Here is a 23,717-nt window from a genome sequence, read left to right as displayed (position 1 = left end):
TACTGTATATTACAGTGAAAAAGGGGGTTTAGTATTGTCGCCTTTGGGTGACACAAAAACACAAAATGCCATTTTGTGCAGCAGCGTACTGAACTGTGAACCAAGCAGCCCTGTTGGGATGGAGTTCCATATCAGTCTATGCAAATCACTCTACAGCCGGATGAGAAGAAAGTACACAAAAACCACCACACAGCTAGCGTCAGGATGGTTAAAGTCATTTTTTTTTGGTGTAGAGAATGAATAAGTGACATGACTATTTATGTACAGGAGTGCTTATGTAAGTATCTAGCTGTGTGCTTTTTTAAAACACTATGTCTATTTAGACATTCAATTAAATTCAGTTAACTTTATTTTGTGTAGCCCAAAATCACATCGACACAGCATCCGTCTCCTGATGAACAGACTACAATGATGTCATTTGAACTATGTCAAAGATGAACAATACATTCAATTCCTATAGCAGAAATGATTCAAATAATTGTGAGTAGTAAGCAGGTGTACGGCAGGACCACTGTAGGGACAACCACCATCAGGTAGAACCACCATCAGGTAGAACCACCATCAGGCAGAACCACCATCAGATAGAACCACTATCAGGTAGAACCACCATCAGGTAGAACCTCCATCAGGTAGAACCACCATCAGGTAGAACCACCACCCACAGAAGCCTGTGGGGAGGGAGAGCACAGAGACTTAAGGAGAGGGTAATGTTGGTTTACGAGTACAGTAATATGATTAATATCTAAAATAATAATGATGATGATGATGATGGCAGAAGCAGGCGTCAGCAGGGCCACGGCAGGCGTCAGGACCAGAGTCCCGAAGGAACCACGATCTACGGAGGCCTGATAGGGGAGAAAGCACAAAAAAGCTCCCGGAAAGAAGCTAATTTAGTGCATTAATAAAATGTGGATTATTGTAGAAAGAGAGTGAGCGAGGAGCTCGGTGTGTCTTAAGAAGTCCCCCGGCAGTCTAAGCCGATTGCGGCTTAATGAGCCAGGTCTAACTATAAGTGATATTAACAATTATAGTTAGACCTGGCTCATTAAGTGACTGAATTGTTAAGTGATATTAACAATTAACAATTCAGTCACTTAGTGTCAGCTTAAAACACTAGATACACATCGAAAGGTTGGTGCAACCAATTTGCACAATGGTACAATAATAACAAAAAAGCAGGAACTGACATGGTCAGATGGGTTTTTCAAAGGAACTCATTTTAATGTTTAATGTATTTACATTATTCAGAAAAACATCATTATCAGCTGCATTGTGTTCACCGTTACATAATTTTCAGCAGATCCCAAAGAAGACATGTCAAACACTACGTAAAGATAACTCAAAGGTTTTGGGTGCAGGAAAATTCTAAATAACAATTGTTTTTTAAAACAATTTGTCATGTATGGTAAATACATTGTGTGTGTGTGTGTGTGTGTGTGAGATCAACCACAACCTGTGGTGTGTGTGGCCTAGAAGGGGTGACTGTGTAGTGAGTGTGCCATACAATTGTGGATGTCTGGTTTTGCATGTTTACTGAATGCCAATGAGCTCATTTGCTACTTTCACTACGCTGCTTTGTTTTGGACTCCAAAGTGAAAAGGCGTTTTTCTTGTCCTGCACCTTTTGGACTTTTACAGAACATTGTCGAGATCTGAGAGAAGAAGAGTGGAAAGTGTACTGAAATAGCAGCAGTGGTTTTATTTTTTGGGAGATATGTTTTGGTACTCCCATTACCTGTTTGGAATCGTATTTGACTGATTGTCTGCTCTGGGTCAATTTGTCATTGTGATGCCACACCTTGAACAAACAAATCCAATGATCTGTGTCGACGGCCTTGCCTTGACTAACTGATTTGATTGGCAAAGTAAACCAAAACAGAGCCATTTTGCATCTCCTTAGATCACAATGTGCTGAGCACTTTTGGGTTGTCCGCTTATTGGTGTGATCACTTCATATACAGCATGTCCCTTCCTTCAAACATGGCTTTGCTGAGGTGGTTGTCATCCTTCCTGGTCATCGCTGTCAACAACTATCGTTAAGTGTTGCGTGAGGTGTCAGAAGAGCTGTGCTCCCCAGATGACACATGGTAAACACCTGCCAAAGCAAAAGACAGGGATTAAGTCTGTGCCAAAACAATATTGCAGAAGCACTGTTAGCAAGAAAAGAACAGGAGAATTCACAGACTGCAAAAGCTGCATAATGCTCTTGTTAATTTCTCTCATGAGATTCTACAGCCATGCTTGTTGCTCTTGGAGTTTGTACTTTGAGCTAAATGCTAAGTTCAACATGCTAACAATTATGACCTTTATACAATAATGTTGTTATTATTCCAAGATAGTGTCCCCCATAGGTAATTTGATCGCCAACCAGTTAGATTGCATTATTTGGTTTAAGGTTCAGAGGTGTTTGTTTAGGAGTGAACGCAGATACAAGGAAGAAATTATTAGAATTGTGGCATAAAACTAATGGATGTGTTTACATTACATGTCATTTAGCTGGACGCTTTTATCCAAAGCGACTTACAACAAGTGCAATTTCATAAAACGAGCCGATTTACAACTCGCTACAGATAAGAGCCATTATCTATAGCAAGCAAGTCGTTTTAGATGTAACTGGCAGTGATGGAGGCTTTACAGCCATTTGCCGCACTCGGTTGTTTTTCTGCCAAGATGTAAATATCTAACCCTTATCTCTAAAGGGGAAATACAATTAAAAAGCATATGGTTGCTAATAATTTCAGTCTAAATGATATCAACCTTGGCATTCAATGTTAACATTTAGCAAAGCCACAATCTTGGTTTAGTGAGCATGCTACTTTTTGCAATTTAGCACATAGACAAAGGGACATTCTGACCAGAGGAACACCACTTAAGATACGCTAGGAAACATTAACGTTGCTACAGAAAAGATATTTTAGTGCAAAATGTGCAAATTTCTATTACCATGACAATTTATCCAGTCATTACGGAGGATGTGAGACCGCTACAACAGATTCAACACACTTTGCTCTTTTGTTTCTTTCTTTCTAAATTGCTGCTATACCTCTTCTCCAGTTCGGCCAGAAGCCCAATCCACCTGATGAGAGTTCAGAGATGGTGCTCTAAAACAAGAATATAAATAAAAATATAAATCTTCACAAAATCCAAAAGATAAAAAAGGACACAATCAAGCAACTGAGCTTACCCTTATGCCACTTCTGTGACTTTGTGCCATTTGTGCCAGTTCTGACTGCACCTGGAAATTTAATTCCCCCATTAATAAGTGCATGGATGGATTATTCAAACAGGACTTTCTAAATCACATCACAGCTAAATCTGAGTTATTGCTTGACATTGAATTAATAAATAATCACAATGGTTGCTATGAAAACATCCATATAACCTCTCATCATTTACAGTCTAGAGATTGATCATTTTGTCTGCTGCTTGTAAGCTAGTTAATATATAAAACATTAGCAATGCAATATTAGACATACACTATGTGGATTTCTTCGTTCTTTACTTGAGCAGTTGACGAAAGTTTTGTCAGTATTTAAAAAATCAAACCTTTTTGTCCAACAGCGTTCCAAACACCAATATGAAGAAACCCTTGACAAAAAGACAAAGAGTAGAGTGCTTCAGTGACAAAAAGCAAATGCACTACTCAGAGCCTATAGAGGTAATGTAGACACCACAGTACACAGTTATACTTTGATCAGTTACACTACTCCTACCTGCAGTGAATTGAAGAATGCGAATGAAATGTGGATTCCGTTATTCTTTGGATTGGTTAATGTTCCTACTCCCAGGCCCCAAGTTAGTCCGAAAAGTGGTGTGAGGACAGCCAAACAGCGGCTAATAACCAGCAGAATGTGCCTCTCTGCGGCTTGTTCAGTGGTGCCAGCTAGCCTTCTTCTCAATATTTTATATATCACCAGCAACAGGATTATGAGATTTATCACAATTATTAAGAATGCAGGCACCACAAAGGCTAACAGAGCTTTGGACTGGTACCAGTTTAGCCAGCAGCTATTTTCTTGAACGTAAACCTTGGGGAAGGTTGCAGCGATAGTTATGATTGCAATGACCAGAGGCGCCCCATACCCTAGAGTGAATCCAATAGCCAACATTGATTTATTGGACAATCCCACGTCAAAAACATTGACAGTGCGATGAAGCAACAGCAGAGCCGAGGTTAGCATCCAGAAGAACATGGCCAGGTAGAAAAAATGGATAAAAAAAGTAGTCGCAGTGCATGCTGGTAAAAATCTTTTATCCGCTGCTGAAGTAAACACCCCAATAATAAACCACACGTCTGCTATCAGCAGAGACACAGCGATGTTAACAACGGTAACATGTCGCAGGTATGACGTTTTGTTCCTCCTTATTTTCCTCCATATGGCTGCTTCAATTATGAGGCATATGACCAAGGAACAAATAGATATGCCAACTCCAACGTAGGTTATTATGCTCAACGTATCGTCGTCTGGAGCGTAGGGGGACATGAGGATGGAGAACGAGGTCAGGTGGTTGCACTTGCATGTGACGGTTCTGTTGAGGTGGTTTACCAACTCACAGCCCTCGCCGCCCCATCCACCAATGCCTTCAAAGAGGCTGAAGTTCCAGAAAACACACTTCGGGTTCTTGAGAGCTTCATCCAAAATATCAAAAGTGAAGGAAACGTTATTGATGGCGCCGCTTGACTGAACAAGCACGACTCTACCATTGATAACGTTCATGGTTGAATTCTTCACATCTCTCACAGACAGCACGTTATCCATGGACGCAAATGTTATCACGGTGAGGGAGTTCTTTCCTCCGTCCGACTGTAGTAAATTTATCTCCACCGAAGAATTAAATTCAGCATTGAAATTGTCAGTGAATGTAGTTTTGTTCAGGAGAATGAAAGGCGTGTCGATGTTAAAGGACTCATTGGAAAGTTGTTTAGTAAATTTCTCAAGAGACAATAGGAAAGTTGAGCTGTCGCCTTTAGTTGAGTTAATGTCACTGAGTCTTCTTGATACTGGTTCTGCTGTGATGTTTGTGATTTTATCTGTGTTTAGAATGTCCCATGATGTCTTTGCCCCATCTGTGGTGAGGACACCTGTGGTTAACAAGATATCCTAGGTTGAAAAGAAAGAAGCTATTAGATCATGAAAAATACAGTAAATATTTGTTAGGACACTTGTACACCCCAGTAGACTGATTCACGTACCCTCATGGAAGTTTTAGTTATTGAGATATTCAAGTTTGCTACAATGTCAAATATTTCAACAACAGCCTTAATGTTTGCAGGAGATTCAACCACTTTCTCAGTAAAGTTGTGAGTGATGTCGCTGAGTATTTTCAAGAATGTTGGCAGGGAGTTCTTATCCAAGAGCTGTGAGATTTAAAAAGGAAAAAAAATGTTAGCTACTTATGGTATCTCAAGCATCAAATTAAAATTGCAATGTGCACTATTTCTATTCAGAGCATATTTGAGTTTTTGTTTGGATAAATATCCAAACAAGTCTTTTTTTCCGTGGGTGTTACCAACTTCTTGTAATTGTGACATTTGGCGGCAGTGCATTGAATACATCCTGATGAGCTGGAATACAGCTGGTAAGCTTTAACTACGACCAATCTTTTCAGCTCCTCCCATGCAGGAGAAAATGGAGCCAGCCACCACTTTAGTTTAAGACATAAAAACATTTGCAGCAGAATGTCTCAATGTTAAAGTTCAGAAAAAAAACTCAGACAGAGAGCTAACATAAACTATTGTCCGACGCCTGTGAATCTTTGTGAAGAACTTCAGTCAAATGTTACATAATTTTGCCCCACCTTGAAATGCTGCCTCCTATTAAGCCCGATGTCACGCATCCATCTATCCATCACCCGTAACAGCTGATCTGTCAGGGTGTGTGTGTCTCTCAAGCCGATCCTAGTTTACAATGGGGTAAGGCCAGATGCACCTCGGCAGGTAGGCAGGCTATTGAACTGTAGAGACAGACGACAATTCACACTCTGAATCAGAGTCTTCATTTCCTCGTCTTTGGACTGTAGGGGGAAGTCCCAGACAAATCGAAAGGATCAAAACTAAGATATATTTTAATGGGTTGACATTGGTTCAAATAAATACTTTCTTTACTGGAATCTATTCGGTTATGTTCACCTTAGCTGCAAGCCTTGCTGTATAACAGCCAGCCTCCATATTGTAATTCATTTTATTTTGTATAGCCCAAAATCGCAAATTACACATTTGCCTCAGAGGGCTTTACAGTCTGTACACATACAACATCCTCTGTCCCGAAACCCACCATCGGCACAGGAAAAACTCCCCAAAAAATGTAAACCCTTCCAAGAAGGAAAAACATCCATTGTAAGCAAACAAGTGATTGAATTGGAGAAATGATTGCAGTAGTTTTGACGTACAAATCAAGCATTCAAGGGTTCAGCTCTCACTTTTGTAGGTTCAGATGACAAACATTGCTGGGGGCAAATTTTTTTGACTCACTTGATTTAAACTTCGCTTACTGGAGGATCATGCAATATTTCAATTGTATGTGCGAGTATCGAGGCGTCCAGCATGTCCACCTTTCACTCTTTTTAGGGCCTGTCTCGCGTCCTGCTACAGCAAACTACGTCATATTTTGGACTGCCAAATGTTGACGCAAGTACCTTCCCGTGGTTGCTGTCACTCACCCTTTTTTAAAAGACTCCTGTTTCAGGAATCAGGAACATTTATTACCAAAATATGTTAGACTTAGACTCATCAGACAGTAAGACAATGGACAACGAGACAGATAAGACATCTTAGAGCAAGAACAACATGTTGAACAAGTTGCAATGACCAATATCCAAAAGGACAGACTCCAGGAGTCAAACTGTAGTCAACAAACCAATGGGTAATCAAGAGGATTATGCCCCTTCTTATTCGCAGTATGGCACAAACATGGGGGCTGTGTGCGAGAGGACCCTCTGAGGTTTGTACACTTACGAAACTATACAGTATGTACGCTATATCAATGAATGCCCTTAAATGCTGTGCTCTTTATCGGAATACATTTTCACCTACAGCCAAGACCATAACTGTGGCACAAGGGAGTCCCCATGCCTGAGTTGACCCAAGGGCCCCACTTCAGTGAGTCTGCCGGTCAACGTGATTTGGTGCCACAAACAGCTGGAGAAGCATCTAACCTCAGCCTGCTTGAGCAGATCCAGAAGTGGTTGAAGGATGCAGTTGTCTCTCCGTACTCTCCAAACACCATCTTTCCCACAAACCAATATCTTTTCTCCGACGTCGCCCTCATTGCAGGGAACTTCAGTCAGGTCGCCTTCATTTCCAACACCAAAGTCACCATGCTCACATTGAAAGAAAGCTAGAGAGAAGAGAACAGCTTTTTAACTCAATATTCCTAAGTAGGTACAAACTGACTTTGGCCTGGATGTTATTTTATTGATCTGTAATGTTGTGATTAATACTCACTCTGTTTGGTCAATGAAAGTGTCATCGTTTTATCTAAGTCTGCATGGTTTTTTACTTTACAGAGAACAATCTTTTCACCCTCCTCACAATCAATTGAAAGCCGATGGGTGATCTGGTTTGTGCCTAAATAAAAAAAATCAACTTTAAACATGGAAAAAGACAACTATTAATTTGTTGAAATAGTTGTCTGAGAACTACATCAATGTGTAAAAGATTTCCCAGAAGCAGGTTTTGCTCATTCTTAGTTTTGGGCTTACCTCCGGTAGGAATGTCTTTAAACTCAACCTCGTAGGGGCTGTTGACTGAGCACATCAGCAGTACTTCTCGTTCCCTCTGACACGGAACAGTTCTTCTGACTGGTGACACTGTGATCACGGCGCTCGGTTGGTGTTCGTATCCTCCGTTGGATCTCTGGATGAAGGTGGATTTGTCTCCTCTCAACGTACATTCATAAAATCCTGAAGTTGTAGTCGATTGTCAAATGAAAGCGAAAATGTTGTTGACAAACAAATCTAAGACACCACTAACTAACAAGGGGGAAGAATGGAAGCAGTGTTTATGTCAGGGTCGATCTGCGTATCTGCTTTTTTCCCTATCTGTGCTTTTTTTGTGGTTTTTGTCAACCTAGAGCACACGGACACACTTTAACATCTTCGAATCGTTTACACTTTACTGTTGGTTCATTTGTTACTACTTCAATACTATATTTATTGTTAATGTTGCTGCTGGTGATTGGCTGAGGGCCACCAAACAAAATGTTGTGTCCCTGCAATGACAATAAGAACATCTTGATATTTACATTATGTTGAGGCCTGGGGGCTGAAATTATTCTACAAAAGTAGAATAAAGAAATCCAGGATAACTTAAAAAGTGCAGCTTGACTCAGTTTGATCTTAATCGGTTGCACGTTTGCTGATGAGAAGGGGGAGCTTAGTTAATCCAGGTGTACATAGCTGGATAAGTGCACGTCCACGGCTTTCTTAAGTCGACCACGGTGTCCATCACAGAACTTCTGATGCACAAATGGAGAAGACGCAGCGCGCAGCATATTTTGAACCTGCTGAGCAGCAACTAATTATGGAAACTTATGAGGTGACGCATGAAATATGTAAAAAAAAAGCAAAAACAGCAGCTGTAATTAAACAGAAAAAGCCTGGCAGACAATCGCGGCCCGACTGAATGCGGAAGGATTTTAAAATATCTACTTACAGGAAAATTCTCTATAAACTGTGTCAAATATCTTTCTACAGTTAATCTGCATAGAACAAACATGACAAAAAAGATCGTGTCAACAGGTCTAAAAGATAAAATAAGTCTCTTACCAGCCTGCAAAATGTTTGCAAAAAAGAAACAGTTTGCAAATAAGAAACTATTTACAAGACACCTGCTCATATTTGATCTAAACTGATTTAGCAGGTAAGAAGAAGGCTCATTTGTCTGGTGGGGGGTGGGGGGGCACCAGCACCGGAACCAGGCTTCACTCCATCTGAGGAATTGGCCCTTGTTTTAGACCTCGGCAGCCTGTGCTGGGGGGATTCAGGGTGGGACAGATATGGACTGTGTCCCACCCTCTTCATACACTCTCCATCACATCATCAAACACAATCACCGTTTACACGGAATATGTGGAAATCCTCTTTGATGTGACACGTTCTTCTGTGTCCATGACGGTAATAAAGATGTGAGTGAAGGACTTCAGGGCCAAACACACACTGACACACTTTGCTGATTTAAAACCAGCAAAGCTCCGTGTCGTATAGACGTCTGTGTGACGCTGAGACGCTTCACGCTGGTCTGATCTGCCCTCAAACGTCTCACGTCTGAAAGCACGTCTCAATATCAGTGCTTCTTCATCCAACACATGGTTCAGAAATGGGCATCATGGTGCAGGAAGGAACAGGTGATGGGACTTTATATATCGCCCTCATCACCTTAACAATTGTTCACTCCTCACGTCAGTTTCGACCACCAGCGGACACGCCCCCCCCCTATCGGTCATCGACTACTATCCGCCGGACCTTCTTGACCGGTCCACAAAATATTGTCTGACATGAAAACGGTCCGTGAGGCAAAAAAGGTTGACCACTGATCTACACAACTGCAATAGTAGAGTTTAAAATCAAACTGGTGACAGCAATAGTGACAGTAATGCATGTTAATGGAAAGAAATCAGAACACGTTCAGAAGACAACGGAATAACACGTTTGTTTCAGATCAGAGCGGCAGCTGATTTAACACACGAGAGTTAACACAAGAATTAATCTTAGCCCGGCTGTTAGCCCGGCTGTTAGCCCGGCTAGCTGCAAAGAATAAATCGCCATGGTTACTTGGCTGGGCTTAATTCAGTCCAAGCTAAATTCATCCAGGATAACCTGAATATCCCGGCTTAATCCCTTATCCTGGTTTTGTGCAATAGCCCTCTGGTGTGTAGAAAAATGTTTCTCTTCTGTTTTCCAATTTTACCTTTAAACTTGCAGTTTTAACTTAAAGGAAAACAGACAGATGCTAAAACAAGTATTTTCCTTCACCAGATTAATAGTTTTAAGTTAGCGGGTCAGGCTAAACAAATGGCACAGTGTGCATCTACACAGATCTTTGACCTGGAACAAATACACAAATCACTTTAAACTGCACCACACTGGATCCGTGACTTACCATTGTCAGTGCTAAAAAAGTTTAACACAGTAAGCGTCGTGCCATCAGCGGAGAACTTGTGTTGACCATCTTCCAGGATTATGACATTATCACGTTTCCACTCTGCAGTCCATTTGGTACTAAAAGTAAGATTTGCTGGTGGTGGGCGACAGTTCACTGTTACTTTTCTCCCAAAGAGTACCTGATCTGGATCAAACTGTAAGGGCGTAGGGCCTATAAGAATGACAGACACAAAGGCCAATTAATACCACATACCAGAATACCAAAATATATCAGACATTCCTAAAATATAAAACTATTTCATAATTCTAAAATTTCAAAAATTGTCCTACTGTCAAAAACAATTGGGTAGATTCCTGCCAGCGTTGTGAATATTCCTGCTTGTACAGAATTTATGGCCGGTTCTTGAAAAGATGCAGCTTTCAAAGTAAAGCTGCAGATGGTGCTACCGCTCCTGAAGATGAAATCACAGCAGGTAAGTACAATGTTCATCCAGGAAGGTCTCTTATCTGCTCTGGAAACCACCAACTTAGAAGATCTTAGTACACAGAACACTGGATGTTTACTTGTGTTGCCACCGGCAACACACTGGTAAAGTCCAGTGAGGGTTCTCTTTTGACACTTTTACCAATACTTTTGTTGCTCTTGTTACAGGATATCAACACCTACAATAAACCAACAACTTGACAGGAGAAAGTACATTATTTTGGTACTGTTAGGGATTTAAGTCAAAGTGCACACCTGGTGATAGAAATTATAATACATGTAGTAATGTTCAGTGTAGATTTGTAGTTTGTGATGTTAGATGTTAGTTATTATATTAGCATGTTAGATGAAGTGAATGCAATATGAATCAAACACAACGTGGAGTCATGTAAATCATATAAACACTGTACACATTAACATTCTGTCACCATGTGATGTTAAAACCTGGGGACGGATGCTAATTGCCGTCCTTCATGGATTTCTCCCAATTTTCTCCCCAAAGAGGGTTTTTTGGGAGTTTTCGTCTGTCAGGTAGTAAATGAACAACTTAATGTAAAACAGCCGATTGTGGAAAATGTCTTGAGTATTGGACCACATGAACGGTATAAAACCTCATGATGTAGTGTGATGAACTGTGATCGTTTATTATGTGTTGTAATTAAGTGCACTAGTTATTAGATGAAGACCATCTATGCATACTTTGTCATAATCACTCATTGAGGCAAACAGCCAATCGTATTTACTTTGGAAGGTGAGGGACAGAAAGGACAGAGAGGTCTCAGCTTACACACCTCGATGTGAGGGAGACAAACCAGGAGGGGACGCGTTTGAAGGACAAGCCAATGACATTCAAATGCACCCAAAAAGACACACAGGACTTTTCAAAGGACCAGCGCAGGGAAAGGACTATTCACATAGTATCTTACTTTGTAATTTTATTCCTTATCACTTTGTTTAGTTATTAAATACTTTTGATTTATACATTTGAGCAAGTTGACTCTTGATCCATCGTTTCCGGCAGGGAACAGAACAAAGGAGTGTAACCCCCCCTTGAGGGGTTTTCTCACCCTTAACAGTAGCGTATTTTGCTCAGGAGCTATGAAGTCACCTCCGCCAGAGCCAATTTAGATGAGCTGAAATACACAGCATTGTTTTTCATACATCCAAAGGAAAGACTAAAAGTGTCTCTGGGGGGGACGCACAGGAGGCCCACGTGAGACGCATGTAATGGTAAAAATATGTTATAACATTGTTTTGTGCTGAACACGTGTCTGAAGTGTCCGTATTTGACCCTGACGTGCAAAGAGCAGCATGATGCGAGATGTTAGTTTGCAGCGGTGTCCTGAGAAGGGAGGGCGGTCGACTCCATCTCATAGACGTCAAAGTCAAAGGGACTTCTGCTCATGGCCTTGGTTCATTTCTTATTTGGTATGAAAGTTTTTACATCCACGTTTCTTCTTTTTGTCTATTAATCATAATTTACACCTGCAACTGAGGATGGTCTTCACATGTGTATAAAGACTCACGGTTTTTACTGCTTGGAGACGCCATTCACACAGAACACTGTAATACGTGCTTGTGTATTGGACCTCCTGCTTGCGAGCAATAGTTAGAGACAGATATCTGCGGAGAATTGCTCATGTAATCTTTTTCTTTTGTAATAAATGTCAATTTATTGACTTTAATTGATCAACGTGTCGCGATCCTTCATGTCAAACTACTCGGGGGGATCGGAGATCCCGACCCAATGCAAACATTTAAAAGGATCAACCTCTTTATTCAGTGTCTTAACATTTGCTATTTGGCATTGTAGCAAAAGTAACGCTGAGGAACGTCCATCCATCCATCTTCAACCGCTTATCCGGGGTCGGGTCGCGGGGGCAACAGCTCCAGCAGGGGACCCCAAACTTCCCTTTCCCGGGCCACATCTACCAGCTCTGACTGGGGGATCCCAAGGCGTTCCCAGGCCAGTGCAGAGATATAATCTCTCCACCTAGTCCTGGGTCTTCCCCGGGGCCTCTTCCCAGCTGGCCGTGCCTGAAACACCTCCCTAGGGAGGCGCCCAGGGGGCATCCTCACCAGATGCCCAAACCACCTCAACTGGCTCCTTTCGACGCAAAGGAGCAGCGGCTCTACTCCGAGCTCCTCGCGAATGGCTGAGCTTCTCACCCTATCCCTAAGGGAGACGCCAGCCACTCTCCTAAGGAAACCCATTTCGGCCGCTTGTACCCGTGACCTAGTTCTTTCGGTCGTGACCCATCCTTCATGACCATAGGTGAGGGTAGGAACGAAGATTGACCGGAAAGATCGAGAGCTTTGCCTTCCGGCTCAGGTCTCTTTTCGTCACAACGGTGCGGTAAAGCGAGTGCAATACCGCCCCCGCTGCTCCGATTCTCCGGCCAAACTCACACTCCATCTTCCCCTCACTCGTGAACAAGACCCCGAGGTACTTGAACTCCTTCACTTGGGGTAAGGACACATTCCCTACCTGGAGTAGGCAATCCATCGGTTTCCTGCTGAGAACCATGGCCTCAGATTTAGAGGTGCTAATCCTCATCCTGACCGCTTCACACTCGACTGCGAAACGCTCCAGTGAGAGTTGGAGGTCACAGACGGAAGATGCCATCAGGACCACATCATCTGCAAAAAGCAGCGATGAGATCCGCAGCCCCCCGAACTGTAGACCCTCCTCCCCCCGACTACGCATCGATATCCTGTCCATGAAGACCACAAACAAGATTGGTGACAAGGCACAGCCCTGGCGAAGGCCAACCCCCACCGGAAACGCCTTCAACTTACTGCCGAGCACCCAAACACAGCTCTCGCTTTGGGCGTACAAGGATTGGATGGCCCCAAGCAAGGACCCCCTCACCCCATACTCCCGCAGCACCTCCCCCAGTATCTCTCGGGGGACCCGGTCATACGCCTTCTCCAAGTCCACAAAACACATGTAGACTGGTTGAGCATACTCCCAAGCCCCCTCTATGATCCTGGAAAGAGTGAAGAGCTGGTCCGTTGTTCCACGACCAGGACGAAAACCGCATTGTTCCTCTTCAATCCTTGGTTCGACTATCGGCCGAACCCTCCTTTCCAGCACCTTAGAGTAGACTTTACCCGGGAGGCTGAGTAGTGTGATACCCCTGTAATTGGCACACACTCTCTGGTCCCCCTTTTTGAAGAGGGGTACCACCACCCCGATCTGCCACTCTTTTGGCACTGTCCCAGACTTCCACGCAATGTTGAAGAGGCGTGTCATCCAGGACAAGCCCCCAACACCCATTGCTTTTAGCATCTCTGGACGGATCTCATCAATCCCCGGGGCTTTGCCACTGCGGAGTTGTTTGACTACCTCAGTGACTTCCACCAGGCTAATTGACGATGATCCCTCCTCCGCCTCCAGCTCCGCCTCCACCAAAGAGGGCGTAGTAGTTGGTTTCAGGAGTTCCTCAAAGTGTTCCTTCCACCGCCCGATAACCTCCTCAGTCGCGGTCAACAGGGTCCCATCCTTACTGTACACAGCTTGGATGGTTCCCCGTTTCCCCCTCCTGAGGTGCCGGATGGTCTTCCAAAAACACTTTGGTGCCGACCGAAAGTTCTTCTCCATAGTTACCCCGAACTCCTCCCATACTCGCTGCTTTGCCTCCATCACGGCAGAGGCTGCTGCCCTTCGAGCCTGTCGGTACACTGCAACTGCCTCTGGAGTCCCACCGGATATCATAACCCGGAAGGCCTCCTTCTTCAGTCGGACGGCTTCCCTGACCACCGGTGTCCACCACGGAGTTCGAGGGTTACCGCCCCTTGATGCACCTAAGACCTTGAGGCCACAACTCACCGCCGCGGCTTCAGCAATGGAGGTTTTGAACATAGACCACTCTGGTTCAATGTCCCCTACCTCCACAGGAATGTGAGAGAAGCTCCGCCGGAGGTGTGAGTTGAAAATCTTTTGGACCGGGGCCTCCTCCTGAGGAACGTGTGCTCGTGAAAAGTTAAAGTTCATCCTGAGGAGAACATGAACGTCTTCATTCTACGGCAATGCATCCAATAGCTGTTGAGAAGTATAATTGTACAAAAGTCCCCCTCAAGGTGGCGCAAGAGATAAAGTCAGTGCATCACGTGTCTCAACATGGACGCCACCTCGCCTTGTGAAAGACACTTTTAACGCTATTCTTTTAATGTGCTGTATTTAAAATCTTTATTTAAAAAACATATTTTAATGCTCGGTCTGCAAACTACTATGGCTACAAACACTGTAATCCTCTGCTACTAGACACAGAATCATTCCTATAAAGCCTGTAAACCTGTCTGTTTAATGATATGATCATTGAGGAACTTGATTTTCTATAACAATTTAGATAAAACATTAAAGGCCTGGCAGTGGCAAATACCTTTGCTTTTGTATTTCATTACATCAATAACCATCATTGTCCTCTACCATCCACCCGGCTCCTTAGGTCATTTCTTGGAGGAACTGGACATTCTCCTGTCTAATTTCCCCGAAAATGGACCTCCGCTCGTCCTCCTGGGTGACTTCAACATCCAGACAGAGAAGTCACCTGACCTCTTACACCTACTTTCTTCCTTCGCTCTGTCACTCAGTCCCTCTCTTCCTACTCACAAAGCCGGCAATCACCTTGACTACATCTTTACTAGAAACTGCTCTACCACTAACCTCTCTGTAACTCCACTTCATGTGTCTGATCACTTCTTCATCTCTTACTCCCTTCCACTCTCTATAACTAACAAACCTCCCTCATTGACTAACTCTAAACCGGCTCGTCGCAATATTCGCTCCCTCTCTCCCTCCTCGCTGGCCTCCTCTGTTCTATCAGCTCTCCCTTCAACTGACTCCTTCTCACTCTTGCATCCGAACGCTGCTGCAGAGACTCTCCTCTCAACTCTTTCCTCCTCTCTAGACTCTCTCTGCCCTCTTACGACACGACGGACTGGCAAATCCCCTCCGGCTCCGTGGCTGTCTCAACCGGTCCGTGCCATGAGAGCCACCATGCGAGCGTCGGAAAGGAGATGGCGTAAATATAAACGACCTGACGACCTGCTTGAATTTCAATCTCTCCTCTCCTCGTTTTCTGCTTCTATCTCTGCTGCCTAAAGCTCTTTCTACCAATTCAAAATCGAATCCTCATTCTCTAACCCCAAAAAACTCTTCTGGATCTCCTCGAACCCCCTACCCCTCCTCCCCCGTCCACCCTTCTTTGTCAACTACTTCACCGAGAAAATAGCTGACATACGCTCCTCCTTCTCAAACCCACCTCCTACTTCTCGCGTCACACCGACCTCGCCTCTTTCGCCCTCACTTCCCTCCTTCACCCCCTGTCTCCTAACCAAATTCTTACCCTAGTAACCTCTGCCCGTCCGACCACCTGTCCTCTTGACCCCATTCCATCACATCTTCTACAATCTATCGCACCTGACCTTCTTCCGTTCCTCACCTTTCTCATCAACAACGCTCTGTCATCTGGCTGTTTTCCCAATTCTCTGAAGGAGGCGAGAGTCAACCCTCTCCTGAAGAAACCCACCCTCAACCCTTCTGAAGAAAACAACTACAGACCGGTCTCTCTTCTTCCCTTCTTGTCCAAAACACTTGAACGTGCTATCTTTAATCAACTCTCCTCTTATCTCCTCTGTAACAACCTCCTTGACCCCCACCAGTCAGGCTTCAAGGCCGTTCCACAGAGACTGCTCTCCTTGCTGTCTCTGAGCAACTCCACACTGCTAGAGCTCCTCTCTCTCCTCTGTCCTCGTCCTTCTGGACCTCTCTGCTGCATTTGACACGGTCAACCACCAGATCCTTATTTCCTCCCTTCAGGAACTCGGTGTCACAGGCTCTGCTCTCTCCCTTCTCTCGTCCTACCTCGATGGCCGCACCTACCGGGTAACCTGGCGAGGATCTGTGTCGGAACCTAGTCCTCTTACTACTGGAGTTCCTCAGGGTTCCGTGCTGGGTCCACTCCTGTTTTCGCTTTACACCAACTCTCTTGGCGCTGTCATTCGCTCGCATGGCTTCTCTTACCACAGCTATGCCGATGACACCCAACTAATTCTCTCCTTCCTTCACTCGGACACCCAGGTGGCGGCTCGGATCTCTGCCTGTCTAACTGACATCTCTCAGTGGATGTCTGCCCACCATCTGAAAATCAACCCCGACAAGACTGAACTACTTCTCTTTCCTGTAAAAGATTCGCTTACCCAGGACCTGACATTCAACTTTGGAAACTCCGTACTAACGCCCACTTTGACCGCTAAGAACCTCGGCGTCACACTCGACAGCCAACTCTCCCTGACTCCCAACATCGCCAAAACAACGCGATCCTGTAGATACACGCTCTACAACATCAGGAGAATACGTCCCCTTCTCACTCAGAAGGCAGCGCAGGTACTGATTCAGGCTCTTGTCATCTCCCGCCTGGACTACTGCAACTCCCTCCTGGCTGGTCTCCCTGCCACCGCCATTCGACCTCTGCAGCTCATTCAGAATGCAGCAGCTCGATTGGTCTTCAACCTTCCGAAGTTCTCCCACACTACTCCACTCCTCCGCTCTCTTCACTGGCTACCGGTGGCCGCCCGCATCCAGTTCAAAACATTGGTGCTCACGTACCATGCTGTGAATGGATCGGGTCCAGCTTACATCAGGACATGGTCAAACCCTACATCCCAACCCGCACTCTCCGCTCTGCATCTGCAAAACTACTCGTCCCTCCTCACTGAGAGCAAAACACTCGACTAGATCTGTAATGGTGGAACGAGCTCTCTGAAGACACCAGGACCACAGAGAGCCTTCACATCTTCCGCCGCAAACTAAAGACACACCTCTTCAGACTCTACCTCCACTAAAGACTAACAAATTGTAGCACTTAAATTGTACTTGTAACGTCACTCATCTATAGCAAATTGTAAATTGGCTTATTTGAGGAAATTGCACTTTCTTGTTTCTTGTTCTCCTGAGTTTGTACCCTATGGTTGAATGCACTTATTGTACGTCACTTTGGATAAAAGCGTCAGCTAAATGACATGTAATGTAATGTAATGTAATTTATTCATTTTTGAAATTTATTTTGAGATTTAGAATAATTATTTCAACTGCGCTGTGTAAAGGGAATATGCGCTTTTTAAAAAGGTACTCAAGTCTGTTTTACGTCATTTTAACACTCTAAAGATCTATTAGTGCTTTTATTAATCTACAGAACGTCCAGGCCCAACAGAAGTGAATGACGTGTGGGTCCATGAATACCATGAGTTATGAAAAGAGTTTGACTTACCGGAAGTTAATTGACTGAACTGCTTGGAAGGTCGAGATGTGCGTTTCACTTTGACTTTTAATCTGATTGAGACAGAGACATATCTGGCTTGTTATGCAATACACACAAATCAGGATGAAATATTTCAGTTGTGTGACAAAACTAAGTGACAGAGGCAGACGGTAAATTGAGACTCACGGCATTAAAAACGTTTTTGTAAACACTGCTGTTCTTGTCATTGTACGAAGGGTCAAAGGGCAAGTCCATAGTGAATGAGAGGTTCCGCTCTACAACAGAAACAGCTGTTTTCACAAACAAGCCCTTTCATCAGATGCCACTTCATTCTCTTCATTTGTTTAACCTGTAAATCCCTCTTGTGTTTTTGCGGTTGTCGTTGTTGTCGGCGGCGTTGTTGAACATCGAGTGACATCTGCAGAGCAACATTGGAGGTTAAATGATTACATCATGTTGTTCTATTATTAGGGAAAAAAATAATACAGTCAATTACAATCCACATGTGATCCTTTCAGGTACGACCCTCCGTTTAAGAGACAAACTCAACACAAATCACATTTAGGACAGCTGGTACTAAACATATTTATTTATTATCGTTGATCGGACGACTGGGAAATAGCAATGCTTACTTGTGATTGGTTGACAGAACTCTCCGTCTGGGGGAAGTCCATTTATGCACCCACAAGTCTGATCGGTCGCATTACTGCACGCACCATAGCTGTCACACCTGTCACATGACCAAGCAAAGTGCTCCTCGCACTTACACTGCAGTCCTCCAAGGGAGTCCGGGGAACAGCCTTTTAAATGGACCATAGTTCAAAACAAGTCACTAACGTCAGTGAACAAATAAGCAGCAAAAGCTCTTACCTGTGGTGAAGTTTAAGCCTATTACTGTTAAAGATGTCGTGATGGTTTGGGGGAATGACAAACGTGTCAGATTGTCCCGTAAAATCTGAATGAAATTTGGCGTCACACTAGCGACTGGGAAGCGCAAGTCGATGACTATATCAAAGTCCACCGGGTCTGTGGAGAACAGGACAACAAATCTATTACCACCATACACGTATAGATACTTTATTTGACACTTTCAGCAATATATTCTTAACCAAATTGGGACTTTGTGATCATTCGGTCTTGATTTTATAGTGCCACACACAGGTTTTCAACCTCTACATTTAATGTGCTATGCAGTTTGCTTTGCGCTCATCCGCATTTGGAGCAAACATTTTGGAGCCAAATCATCATCGGTAAAATTGTTTACTGGAAAATCAGCTTTGTTTGTTAGAATGCATTTAATAAATGTTTAATTACATTTGTTTTGCAGGGTGTGCTTAAGGCTGTCTTATGAGATGTAGTGTTTGCAGTAAATAACTCGCCTTAACAACACTTGCATCTTCACTTCTCCGCTCACTTCCTGTTAAACCTCACCGGCAGCTCCCAGTGCGGATGACACACACATCTGTGTGCGTGATGACACGTGTACGCACTGAGCCTGTGCTGCACGGCGGTCCTACCTGCTCCACTGGTGTTTCGCTGACAGTACTGGCCGTCAGCTGGAAGGGCGCTAAGGCATCCACACGTGCCACCGATGACGTCATCGCAGGCATTTTGGTTAACGCAGATGTTAGATGACCAAGCGTAGCTCTCCTCACATCTGCACTGGTATGCAGCTCCGGTAGGTGAACACACTGCAGCACGTGAGGGAACAACAAGCTCACTGGTGACATTGACACATAGAAAAGCGTGTGGTACCACGGTGGAAGGACATTGTACCTGTTGTGATGTCGATGCTGGTAATTTCAAACGTTTTGTTGACCAGTGGAGGAGATCTGAGGTTGCTCACAAGCGCTCGGAGGCTCTCCGGGTCAGAGGTGTTGATAACAACTTGTAATTCGAAATCAAACAAACTCACTGGGGAAACATGGGCGGACATGATTGATTTAGACACTGAACCCAGTGAAGAGATCAGGAGAGATTTTGAAGTGCTGTCTTCTGTTGATGATATCACAATGTGACTCACCCTCTCGTTTTTCTCTGGCATTAACGTGTGACACTTGAGGACACACCAGTTCCTGCAAAAAGAAATGGCGAGCTGATTAGTTTCACATCTCCATTTAAGTTGAGTGTTGTTGCTTATCAGGTGCTGTTCCTACCTCAAAGGATGAACTGACAGTCTGGTTCTGCAGACAGGGCTGTGTTACCAGAAGGAGCACCAAGAATCCCGCTGCCTGTGATAACGCCATCGCAGCTAGAGGGAGAAACGAGCAACACATGGATTAGTCATTACCAAACCGGTCACAGGACATGTGTGCGACCGGACACGTATCCCAAGGAGTGTAGCTGATGATTGCACACGTAGACATCAATTGATATTGTGCTGGAGCAAAAGCTTTTTTCTAAATGCTGTCAGGAGGCCGCCAATAAAAAAATAAAATCAAAAATCCAGATCAAAAAAGTATTATATGCAAATTAGTTCAGATATCAGGAGCTTAAAGCGAACACGGAAAACGAGGCAGAAAATTGTTCAACGCTGAATCCAGAGATATCTGTACCATCTGTAACCTTTCCAAAGAAAGTAAAAAAGCACCAAGACATGGAAGCGTTTGAATGATAAATGCCCCTCACCTTTGCCCTTTTAAAAATTGAATTGGCGGTTTCTGCAGTGCAATACGTCCAGCAGCCATCTTGCACGACTCACACAGCTTATCATCGCTTTTGAAGGCCGTTACAGGGGTCAGGAGATCAACTTTCAAAGCCACGCTCAAGTGTCATTTTACGCTCATCATTCTAGTTGGCTGTTGAGAGTTAAACCGTGTCAACCGGCCAACCAGAGCCGCATTTAGCCGTGAGGCCTCTGCTAGAGGAGATATCAGTACTGTATCAACGTCAAACTTCCCATGATTACTGTCCACACACTGTGTCAAGATCGGGTAGGCAGAGGCAGGACCCAAATGCAGAGTTCCAAACAAAAGGCTTTAAGAGTCAAAATACAAACTGGCTGAGGGAAAAGGAACAGGAACAGGAACAGGTAGGACATTCACCAAGACATTCAGGGTAGAACATTCAATGACACAACAAAGGACAAAACACACACAGGGCTTAAATATTGCTGTTGCTGAGGCATGATCACGTCAATAAAGTTATAGTGCTTGTTTGAATCCAATTTCCTAGTGTAGGTATTATTATAGGAATTAATTAAGTTGGACTCTTCAGACTTCAGATGTCTGCAATGATGCTTGAAATTATTTTGAGAAACGCAGTAGAATAGTTTTGATTAACCCTCAACCACATTAGAAGCTCTCTATTGCAAACTAGGTCGACCTACGGGTACAAATAAACTTAACCTAAAGAACAGTTAAATCTGTGGGTTATGGAATTGTGTCATGAGCATGAAGCCTGTTGCTTGAATATTTTAACAAGACATTTTGAGAACTTCTCCACAATTACCTTTTCTACTCATTTTAATCAAACAGTTCCTCGTGTCTTCATAACATTAAGAGACCAACACACCCTGCAGTTAAAGGTAATAATCACCGCTGCTCCGCTCCACTTATGATAGACTTATCATGTCTTATACACTCATGCTTCCTTTGAGACATTCATATCCAGGTGAATGCTCACTTTTCTGTAGTTTGTCTCTTTGTTAAATCGCCTCCACCTTGTTTAGAACGTCATACTTATGACTACTAGATGTTAGCTTCATTACACTGACTGTAACCTTTTAGAAATAATGAGGGAATCCACAGCTGACCCTTTAATTGGGTTGAATATGGACTCATTACTTACTGCCACCCCAGTATTTCCCCAAATCATGTGTTACATATTGTTCTTACACCATTTTAGCGAGAATTGAAAAGACATCAGTCCACTGGTCGCTTCAGCGAGAGCAACCAGTGTACTTTGAGCGAACAGTTTTCCTCGTCAACGTTCCCCGAGGCTTTAGACAACACAGATGGAGAGTGACTTACGAACCAAAGAACAAATAATTATATCTTGTGTAACGCCTGAGGAAAAAAGAATCTTTTTCTGGATAATACAGCTCCTGAAAGCAAAATAACCACCTGCAAGAAAAGCTCAAGTTGTGTTACTGGTATGGTTATTTCATTTCTTTACCTCTCTTCTCTTGTAGCTCCCAAAAATGGCTCCCCAACAGAGAACGCTGATTTTAGTAGAGTCTCCAGATATCAAAAAGCTTCCTGGAATAATTAGTCACGGTTGAGGTGAGTCACAACCCTGTTCAGCAAGTTCAGCAAGTTTTTTCCTTGGCCTAGAAACATTGTTAGGGAAAAATGTTATGTGATCTTATGATGTTTGCTTTTCTACATACTCACATAAAGTTGAATCCCATTATATTGAAAATATAATAGATGAAATAAATACCACATATCAAATGTGTGTCTTTATTTTTTCATGATGTATATTTGTGTTAACATTTGACCCCTTTTGTTTGGCATTCATTCAGAGGCTGTTGCCTGCTGAGCCAGATGCATTCCAGTGGTTCAGATCCTCGGACAGCCTAATGCAAGCTGTGGTATGACTCATGACTGGAGTTTTATTTGGGTGCTCGCTATGACTAGTCGTAAGGGAACCTATTGTATTTCAAGGAATTATTAATATTACTCTTTTCTACGGAAGCTTGCCTTTTGGGGGGTGGGGGGGGGGGCTTTTTCATATCCAAAAAGTTTCTAAATTTGGCATGCATACCAGGGCTGGTGAACAATTTGATCATTTCAGGGTCTCACATTTGGATATAAAGAAATGCCCATAGCGCCCCCTAGAAATGAGAAAAATACCACAATACCCCAGTTTTTCCCCCAATGCCTGGTTGACGTGAAATTTGGCATACATGTGCTCTTGGACATGCTCTACAAAAATGCGCCTAACTACATTTTCCACTATTATGAATTTGTGAAAAACCCATTTTTCCCCATTTCTCCTAAACGCTGTGTGGCTTAATCTGGCGAGACACGTAATTTCCAAATTAATTTTGGCCCAGGGACCAGCAACCACATCCATTCACACCTCTAATCGCTAAACCTACCAATACAGGCGATAGTGGAAGCGTTGTCTTGTTCGAGTCCAAAGAAGAGCAAAAAGCACATTGTTTATTTAAGGAAGTTCTCAGAAAACATTTTGACAGGGAGGAAACAGTACTGAGGGTAATAGACGTCAACGCGACACCAGCTTTATCTTTGAATGCTCTCTCATTAAACCCAGCTGGTATGAAAGGGGACGAATGGAGGGCGTCACTGTAGTTAAAAGAGTATTTGCTGAGTTGGAATGCAGCTCAACCAGACATGTTCAATGACGGGAACAATCATTGTTTTATTAATGAACAGAGAAAAGGCCATAATTAAAACTTAGTTAAGGCGCATTTTGCAAGCTTTCTGCTACTAAGGAATTTGCCGCCATCGCTATCACATACTGTGCGTTTCTATGACATGCTGTGTTTCTTCCCTTTATTCTCCCCATCAAATGCTTTTTAATTTGTGGGGTTTTTCCTGTGCCGATGTGAGGGTTTCTGCACAGAGGATGTCACATGTGTACAGACTGTAAAGACCTCTGAGGCAAATTTGAGGCTATAAGCCCGACAAAGTATCGCACACAAGTTAACGTTAAATGCGTAAAATATTGGTAAAATATATAGGCTCATTTTAAGTGGCTCATCACTCTAATCAATCAGATAATATTACTTTAAATGTGTCTGTTTGCGCCAGAGCAGGTTCAAGTTTTTCAATGTTGTAGGAGCCATTCAGGATGTTTGTGTACCACTTGGCCATGCGTGGCAGTGTGACCCAGTCTACACATGGGGGCACAGGTGCAATCAGCCAGGGTAATGGTGCATGGGTGACGGGGAGATTGCAC

At 43.5% G+C, this 23,717-nt stretch overlaps 1 protein-coding gene across 7 annotated transcripts; it reads right to left on the bottom strand.

Annotated features, from left to right (window-relative positions):
* Positions 1–1,196: 1,196 nt before the first annotated feature.
* On the bottom strand, positions 1,197–22,062 carry LOC120808517 (adhesion G-protein coupled receptor F1-like). Of its 7 annotated transcripts, none has more exons than XM_040161484.2 (21): positions 21,966–22,062; positions 20,006–20,100; positions 19,873–19,924; positions 19,626–19,763; positions 19,367–19,540; positions 18,720–18,875; positions 18,482–18,649; positions 18,199–18,267; positions 18,036–18,124; positions 17,859–17,920; positions 10,431–10,552; positions 10,099–10,311; positions 7,701–7,901; positions 7,444–7,566; positions 7,155–7,336; positions 5,194–5,358; positions 3,713–5,101; positions 3,546–3,587; positions 3,184–3,234; positions 3,043–3,100; positions 1,197–2,094 (listed from the first exon to the last, which is right to left on the bottom strand). In XM_040161484.2, exons 2-21 carry the CDS (start codon positions 20,093–20,095, stop codon positions 2,036–2,038), a joined length of 3,603 nt encoding a protein of 1,200 aa, XP_040017418.2. In that variant the 5' UTR covers positions 20,096–20,100; positions 21,966–22,062; the 3' UTR covers positions 1,197–2,035. The 7 variants fall into 7 exon arrangements, 5 of the variants coding, with proteins under 5 accessions (XP_040017418.2, XP_077950022.1, XP_077950024.1 ...); XM_078093896.1 differs by lacking the exon at positions 21,966–22,062 and adding an exon at positions 20,478–20,568; XM_078093898.1 differs by lacking the exons at positions 3,713–5,101; positions 5,194–5,358.
* Positions 22,063–23,717: the final 1,655 nt, after the last annotated feature.

This window comes from Gasterosteus aculeatus, chromosome 18 (assembly GCF_964276395.1).
Source record: "Gasterosteus aculeatus chromosome 18, fGasAcu3.hap1.1, whole genome shotgun sequence".
Taxonomy (NCBI): domain Eukaryota; kingdom Metazoa; phylum Chordata; class Actinopteri; order Perciformes; family Gasterosteidae; genus Gasterosteus; species Gasterosteus aculeatus.
Note: the sequence above shows the minus strand (reverse complement) of the source record. Positions and strands in the feature narration are given on the sequence as shown.

What these genes read in the sequence shown, in the direction of transcription:
- LOC120808517 (XM_040161484.2), bottom strand. Translation starts at nt 20,095, where the DNA reads ATGGCGTTATCACAGGCAGCGGGATTCTTGGTGCTCCTTCTGGTAACA. An exon ending in GTTCAGTCAATTAACTTCCG is followed by an intron (nt 10,553 to 17,858) that starts GTAAGTCAAACT and finishes TTTCATCTTCAG; the next exon opens with GAGCGGTAGCACCATCTGCA. An exon ending in TAACTAAAACTTCCATGAGG is followed by an intron (nt 5,102 to 5,193) that starts GTACGTGAATCA and finishes TTTTCAACCTAG; the next exon opens with GATATCTTGTTAACCACAGG.